Below are 8,476 nucleotides of genomic sequence, written 5' to 3'. Positions count from 1 at the left end.
CAAATATATATATATAGCGACATACAAGTACAGGGGATTGGTCAAAAGGTGTCCTGTCAGAGACGGTTAAAGGCTCCACAAAAAACACTCTTTTTAATCAAAATTTATGTTAATAGAACATGCGAAGGGTTTTTACTTTCTTTTTAATGTATTTTATATGCGTACGTTGGCGTAGTAGTACCATCATTTTACGTAATTAGTTCAATTTCAATTTACAACAAATAATTTCTTTTACTGAAGTTGCGCACTTTTGTTTTTATTGAATTTCGTTTTAGTTTTAGTTTTGAAGTTCCAAAATTTGCGCGAAATTCATTACAACAATTAAAATACATATGCCTATATTAACAATAGATTTTTGTTTCGTTTTCGTATCGCGCGGATCTGTTTTTGTTTCTCTTAAGTTTGATATCGTATCTGTATCTATGTATTATCATTAGGCATATAGCTGTTGCTTAGTTTTAAGTTAAACTCTTTATGCTGTAGGACATGTTTAAGAATATTAAATATTAATATCTCTTACTCGCTTATCGACTAAGCCATTACCAGGACAGTTAAAGGGCCGCCCTAGCAAGAGCTATTGTTTTAACTTTTAAACTTATTTTCCGTTTCTTTATTTTCCTTTTTTTTTTTAGTTTTTCCTTTAGTTTCTTTGAGGAGTGTGTTTAGCACACTCTTAGTTGCTGTAGCCTAGCGCTGGTTGGTTAAATGTTAACTAAGTTTAAGTTATGTATTTACAGTGGCTAAGTGCTAGCTCCAAGTGATACGCTAATTTGTGTTATCTTTTCGTGTTTTTTTTTTTTTTTGTGAATGGGATTTTGATAAATGCCTTATAAATTTAGAACGATTTACATATATGTATCTCTCACTAGATGATACCCTACAGCTAAGTGTGTCTTATGGGCCTTATTCATGAAAATGTCCAGCAATATTTTCCAACCTTTACAATCGTTTTGTATGCGTGTGTGTGTGTGTTGTACCTAACATCTAATTTATACATTTGTTTTCATATTTTACAAGCTAATATTATAGAGATGTAAACGATTTCACCATCAAATATTGTTGGACGATGCGTTTTGATTGTGAATGTTAGTTCTGATTCTGATTTACAAATTCATTTCAAGCATATTTGATTACATTCATTTCGGATCTGTTTCTCTCTCTGCATTTCTCTGTCAGCTTTTCTTTTTTTTTTTTTACTTTTTGTGGGCGCCAAGAATTCATAGTTGAAGAACTGATTTATCACAAGTATTGTTTTTCGTTTTTCTCTTTTAGTAATTGCAATTAAGTAAAAGGCTTTGCTTTAGCACTCCATGAACGGGGCAACAACTTGCAAGACGAACTCTGGACGAGTTCAAATAATTAATTAATTAAAAAATAAATAACAATCAATGCTGACTAAATGAGTAAACCATAAATGGGAGGATATTGGTGCGATGAATGGAGACAGCTCCATAATGGGCCGACAGCAGCAGGTGCATCAACACGTTGCCAGCAACACGTTGCCAGCAACACGTTGCAGCTAGAGTACACCGGAATAAAGAATAACCAAATCGCCGCTCAGTAGTACAGGTAACTGTTGTTCAACATGTCGTAGCGGTAATCGAACTGTTGCTGCTGCTCATCATGTTGCTGCTGCTCGGATCGATGCTGCTGCTCGCGCTGGAAGCTAGTGAACCAACTCTTAGTTGCGGCAATTCGCAACAGGTACTTTCATTCCTTGCGATGTTGCTGCTGCTGCTGACCTCCCGGTTGCTGTTGCTGCGATTGCAGATGATGCTGTTGCTGCTGCTGCTGTTGCAGGTGAGGCGGCAACCTCGACTGCTGTTGCTGCGACATTCCACTGCCCACATGTTGCGCCTGCATACCATGTTGGCCATGATGGCCATGCATTGGCGCCTGAGTGGGAAGATGGCCGTTCAAGCTTCCACCGCTAGCCGACGAAACTGCGTTGGAGGCAGCCGTGGCTGTGCTGTTGCCCTCGGATTTTCACGAGGCAGCAAGTAAACGGATCCATCGGCAGCCTGCTGCAGACTATAGTCCGCCGGCGAGCAAGGATTACCCTCAGGATCACGAAGATACTAAAAAATATATACATGAATTAGTTTTTTTTCCAAACTATAAATATATTTTAGTTTTAACCCACCTGGAAGACATGACGATGCAGCATGGCAAACTTGTTCGAGATGCGCTTGCGCTCGCTCTCCAAATGATCCCGATCCTGATTAAGCTGCGTCTTGCGCTTGACCACGGCATTCACCTCGTCCTCAAGGGTCAAGATCTGGTCCAGTTTGCGTTTCCGGCAGTTCTGGGCAGCAACCTTGTTCTTTCCCCGCCGACGAATGTCACGGATCAACGACAACTGGTTCTCGCTTAGGTCGTACTTGGACAATCGCTCGTTGAACTCGTCCATGGGCAGATTAATGATGTCCTGAACCGAAATTGGGATGTTCAGAGACCGGGCACGCTTTTCATCGCGTGTCAGATGCTCATCCTCCATATTGCTGCTACTACCGCCGGCACTGCTGCTGCTGCCGGCACTCGATCCCTTCGAAGCGGTCTTAGTGGCCACCAGAGGCTTCTTATCGCGAGCCTGGGGTCTGGGCAGGGAGCCACTTCCCTGGGGCAACGAGTAGGTGTGATTTAGTTGCACCAAATCCTGCGAAGTTCTGGGCGATGGGCGAACATTATAGTCAGCGGAGAAGGTACTTCCACTGGCTCCCATTCCGTAGGCCTGGTGATGATGGTAGTCCTTGGTAAGAGCGGGTCCCATTGCTCCTGGCTCGCTGATGCCACTGCTGGCCATTCCCGACGAGGCATAACCAGCATCGTACTCGTACTTAATGTTCTGCGATTGGACTGCAGTTGCAGCTGCTGGTGGAACCGTGGGTGGCAGAGCCGATGGCGTCTGCTTGTGGGGATCCCTCTTGCCATACAGCTGATGTTTCTTTTGTGCCACCGGCGGCTGTCGTGTAGCGGTACTCAACCGCGAATTGTTGTTGTAGCTAAAGTCGTAGGGGCCGCCATATTTGCCCTGATGATAATCCTGGGCGGAGTCACTGCCCTCGCCCCATTCGCCGTCGGAGAGGGACGGCACACGCTCCGAACCCATCGAACTGACAGCACTATCGCTGGATGCGTCCAAGCGATCCGCACCGCCCTGAGCTCCTGCACCACCGCTGGCCAATAGATCAGCGGTCATGCCCGCTGCTCCAGTGCCCACAGCTGAACCGCTCATCGAGTTAACGCCGCCAGCAGCTCCGTTAGCCTGGTTACCGTGCGGATTTCCCGCCCCGAGATGTGCCGAGCTGCCAGAGCCGTTGCTAACATGTCCACTGCTGGGCAAGCCCAGAACCGAAGAGTTGTTGCTAGTGCTGTTGTCCACCATGCGACAGAAGCCTGTAAAGAGGGAGAAGGGGTTTAGTTAGTAAGGTTTAATTAATTTATAATCTATAACTATAACTACTCAAGTACATACCCCCTAAACCCAACAAGTTCTCTATCAGTTTATAGGTATAATCAAAGGTAAATTGATGATGGTATGATGTTTTGCAATATTCCCCTAATCTACCCCTTCCACCGATCGATATAGAACTTGTTCTTCAGCTAGTAGTACTCATTTTTTGGCTGACCCACTTCACGTAGACTGTTTTCATTAGAGATTTCGCCCTTATCGCCAGGCACGTCTTGAATCACTCGCAGCTTCGATTATTCAGCACAAATTTATGACTAGAATTCCGGCCGTTCGGAACGAGGAGAAGAATATGTACTGAAAAAACTGTTCAGTCATTTTCCATATTTCACTGCTGGACTTATCTTATCCGTGCGATAAGGACTGACTGTATGCGCGTGTGTGTTAGTATGAGGAGCGGCTCGTGTACGTCTCCTACATTATTTTTGTTGTTGTTTTTTCGCTGTTTCGCAAATATGTACCTGGCCACATTTCCACATCTTTGTGGCACCTTCCTGATTAAAAGTCAGCCAGATCATCTACTCACTATATCTAATCACAGTCCATGCGAAGAGAAAAATAAAAAAATGACACGCCCAAAAGAGGTTTATGGTTATTTTAGTCTTAGAAAATATATAGTCGTACACGTAATCTCTATGTGCAATCTCACATATTGCGCGCCTGCAGTTAATTAGTCAAATCAATTCGTAAGCTGATTGGGGCGAGCTCTCATGTATTTATACCCTATGGGAGCAAGGTCAAAGCTTAAACCATAAACATTGATGACTTGACAAAATGCGATACTTTGTATGGGGCACGAAGTGTAGATGAGTGTACGGTTCACGCTCTTTAAAATGAAAAGTGTTTGTTTTATAAACAAGCCAAATTATTATTCTCCATACTTTTGAATATTGATAAGCCTAATCTTTGTTGAAACTTTTCCTAACACTTTTCTAGTCATTATGAACTTGAATGTGTTTCTTTATAATCAAAATAAAAGATTGGATTTTTAGTTTGTTTTCCATTTACTGATAACCAAAAAGGGTTTTCTAATTAGCCCAAAAGTTAGACATTGCTTTTTCGCTGTAACGAAAGTGCACTGTTCGCCAACAGGAGAGTTATCAGCGACGAAAGCAAGACATAACGGAAACCGTAAAGATAACCGTTAAAGCCAGTGACACGTTTCATGATGTGCAAAAAAAAAACAGCAACAGAAACAGAAACCGTATGTGAAAATAATACAAAAATCAAAAATTGAGAACGTCTTTGTTTCAGTAATATCAATAAGTCCGCAGCAACCCCTTATAATTCCCAATGCCCTGTTAAGATATTAGCAAACTATGCATATGACTCTCCTCTATCGCTCTTTGAGCTTTTTTTAACGTTATTGTTTCGAAAAGCGATGACTCAGCAGTTTAAAAATAGTAAACAGCAAACAGGCGGGCAAATAATAAAAAAAAAACTTGCTGAGCGGGCATTAGGCGGCAGCGGGCAAGAGAGGGAGAAGTTCTATAGAAGAAAAAACCGCTCGAGAGAGGGAGAGAGAACGTTCTGCTGATATCAGAATCAGAAAAACAGCAACAAAGATCGCCGTGCGGCATGACTAATGAAAAAATTGTTACGCGGTCACAAGTACAAAAAAAAATGATTTTAGAGGGCTTTTGCTCTTCTTTTTTTTTAGCACAGTTGTACCCGAAAATAACATATGCAGAACCACCCTAACACAAAAAAAACCGATCCAGAGCACTATGCTATGCTATTTCTCTGATCACTCTCACCTGTTGAATTGCTTTCACCGTTTTTGGGATGCTGCTAAAACGCTCGGCATCCACCAAATTAAACTCACTGAGCAAACTGATATAGGTATATGTATATATACATATATATCTGTGATATATTCTACACTGCTGGCAAATGCGTCATAATATTATCAAATTGGTTATGCTAATTACATTAGGTAAACGGCACGTTGCGCGTTGTTATATTTATATAGTATATACACTCTTATATGTATATATATTTAGATATTTTTTTTTAATTATTTTTTCGAGTCGCGTCGGTTCTAATATTTACTTTACTATCGTATTCGATTGTTCGTGTTCGACTGATTTGCCTTCGCCTCGCGCTCTGTTCTTTTCGCTTTGCTTTTCGCCCTGCCTCTTGAGTGAGTTGTTTTTTTTATATTTTTTATTGTTATTATTTTTGCTTTTTGTCGTCTAAAAGCGAGTGGCAATCGGGAAACCTGAGCGCTTTCAACTCTCTTCTACCCCGCGAAACTGTGAACTAATTGTACGAAATTTGTATGCTAATCGCACAAGAACGATAAACAGTAAAAAAAGCTCACAAGCCGAGTGAGCATGTGAGTGAGCGAGTGAGTGACTTTTTCTGTCGCTGCTTGCGCACGCGCTTTTTTGACTCTGTTCTGAGTCTCTGCTTTGAGTCTGTCGAGTCAAAGCTCTCAGTTAGTAGGTGGGGAATTCGTCAACGATGCGCATTCCACTTAACGGACCTAAAAGCTTATTAATAATTGAATAGAACTTTTTGGCAAGCAGAAAGCTTGGCACTGAGAGAAATGTTTGCCCTTAGTTTGATGTTTAGTTGTTTAAATGAAAATTCTTTATAAATAGTAAAAGAAAAAAACAATTCTAGCTAGCTGATCTTGATGTCCATCACTAAAGCGTTCTTTTCAGGATTCATGATGAATAAATAACTTTTAAAACTTACTCTCATTCATGTCCATCAAGTGCAGATCCTCATCGGTGAAAATGGAGTTGATAAAGCCATCCGTTTGGTTAATGTCCGAAGAGGTGTTCTAAAGGTAATTAAAAGAAAGTTATAGAATGCTTTATAACGATATTTTATAATATTTATATTACTCACCGAGTAGTACATAAGATCGTGCTCCACCTTGTAAGCGGCAGCAGCGGCGGCTGCTCCGTCGGCCTCATGACTGGAGTTGGTCAAATGCATACTCGAAGTAACAGCGGAACCAAGATTGTGTCCATAGTGGGGCTGGCCAGTGGGGCAGATGTCGCCCAAGGGGGCATTCGGATGATGCAACATGGCCGCATGATGTGGCGGCGGTGGTGGTGGTGGCTGCAAGGCAGCAGTGGCGCCACTACCATACTGACCATGCTGGCCAGGTGTTCCTGGAGCTCCATTCGAGGGACTCGCCTGATATGAATAACCGGGATAGTGATGAGGATATGGTGACATATCCGATACCCCGCCCACCATGCTTGGAATGGGACTGAAGTAGGTGGCAAAGTCCTGAAGACGCTCCATCGAAACGCTGCGATTCAGACGCGTCATGCGGCCCTGCAAGTAGAGAGAAGAACAAGAAGACGGTTGGTTAAAGACATTGATTAATACGGCGCTCGTCGCTTAGCCGCGTTGATGTATTAACAAGGTGAGAAGGGTTCGGAATTACGAAACTTATAACTCAATAACCGATCAATCATCCGCCAGGGGAATTCTCTAGAAACCCGGCCAGACAATAAAAACCAAATTCAAATTGCGCTACAAGTAACAATCTCTTGGCTGTCAGAGTCTCAGAGACTTTGACTTCGACTGCGGCTTCAACTTCAACTTGGTAACACTCTGATGTTGCTGTTGTTGTTGCTGTTGCTGTTGTAGTAAGCCAAAAAACGTGCACAATGTATCGGTCTGGCGATTTGACTGCCAGATCGATCAATGTGGAATTGAAATGAAATTCGTATCTTTCAAATTGACAAGTGCTCGGGGTGCTCGCAGCAGCTCAGCCAGCGGTCTCTTGGCCAGTTTTATTTTTGTTTTTTGTTTTCCTAAGACTCCTCTCTGGCCCGGCTCTGTAAGTCTTGCAGGCATCTTGGGCTGGTCTGCTGCTGGTGGGGAATCGTGAGACGACGACTACTACTACGACTTCATTAGGCTGCCTTTTGTTATTGTTAATTACCGGTGGGTTTATTTATTTATTCAACTAATTCCGCCAGCCAAAGCGTGGGCGTATATGGTAAAGGTTTTATATATTATATATCCCTTTATATTACTATATACGAGGTGTGTTCAAAAAGTAAGGTGACTTTTCAAATTTCTCGGGCAACATATTTTCGATTATCGTTTTTTTTGTTTTGTTATATTGGTACACTCTTCCCTAACATCTGTACCAAGTTTCAATGGAACATCCTCTTTTGTTTGGTTGTGAGAGGCGTAAAGTTACAAGTTGTTTTGCGAGCTCGGCGATTTTTTGCTATCGAAAAATATGGATCAAAGGATTTGCATCAAATTTTGTGTAAAAAATAAAATTAAGTGCTCTGAAACACTTGAAATGTTGACAGTGGCATACGGTGAAACTGTTCTGAGTAAAAAAAATGTGTACAAGTGGTACAAACTCTTCCAAGATGGCCGGGAAGATGCCAATGACCAGCCTCGCTCTGGACGCCCAAGCACGTCAACAACTGATGAAAACGTTCAAGCAGTGACGAAAATTGTTTTGGAAAATCGTCGAATCACTATCAGAGAAGTTGCTGAAGATGTCGGTATATCGCTTGGCTCGTGGCATGAAATTTTTTCAAACGTTTTGGGTATGAGTCGTGTGCAGCGAAGTTTGTTCCGAAATTGCTGAATTTTGAGCAAAAGAACCGTCGCATGAGCATCGCTCAAGAGCTGTTGAATGACGTCAACGACGACCCAGATTTACTCAAAAGGGTCATAACTGGTGACGAATCATGGGTATATGGTTATGATATCGAAACCAAAGCCCAATCGTCCCAATGGAAGAGCCCAGACGAGCCAAGACCGAAAAAAGCAAAAAATCGCCGAGCTCGCAAAACAACTTGTAACTTTACGCCTCTCACAACCAAACAAAAGAGGATGTTCCATTGAAACTTGGTACAGATGTTAGGGAAGAGTGTACCAATATAACAAAACAAAAAAAACGATAATCGAAAATATGTTGCCCGAGAAATTTGAAAAGTCACCTTACTTTTTGAACACACCTCGTATATCCTTATATATCACTATATTCATCACTCACACTTGCGAACATGA

At 42.1% G+C, this 8,476-nt stretch overlaps 1 protein-coding gene across 1 annotated transcript in view; it reads right to left on the bottom strand.

Annotated features, from left to right (window-relative positions):
- Window positions 1–225: 225 nt before the first annotated feature.
- Window positions 226–8,476, bottom strand: part of LOC108108831 (segmentation protein cap'n'collar) — a 39,817-nt gene continuing 31,566 nt past the window's right edge. Inside the window, 5 exon segments of the mRNA XM_041819447.1 lie at window positions 226–1,988; window positions 1,991–2,078; window positions 2,144–3,396; window positions 6,173–6,260; window positions 6,329–6,766. Of these exon segments, the coding sequence (XP_041675381.1) occupies window positions 1,558–1,988; window positions 1,991–2,078; window positions 2,144–3,396; window positions 6,173–6,260; window positions 6,329–6,766 (2,298 nt within the window). The 3' untranslated portion in view covers window positions 226–1,557.

Source organism: Drosophila eugracilis, unplaced genomic scaffold (assembly GCF_018153835.1).
Source record: "Drosophila eugracilis isolate 14026-0451.02 unplaced genomic scaffold, ASM1815383v1 contig_75, whole genome shotgun sequence".
Taxonomy (NCBI): domain Eukaryota; kingdom Metazoa; phylum Arthropoda; class Insecta; order Diptera; family Drosophilidae; genus Drosophila; species Drosophila eugracilis.
This window is presented reverse-complemented; position numbering and strand designations above follow the sequence as displayed.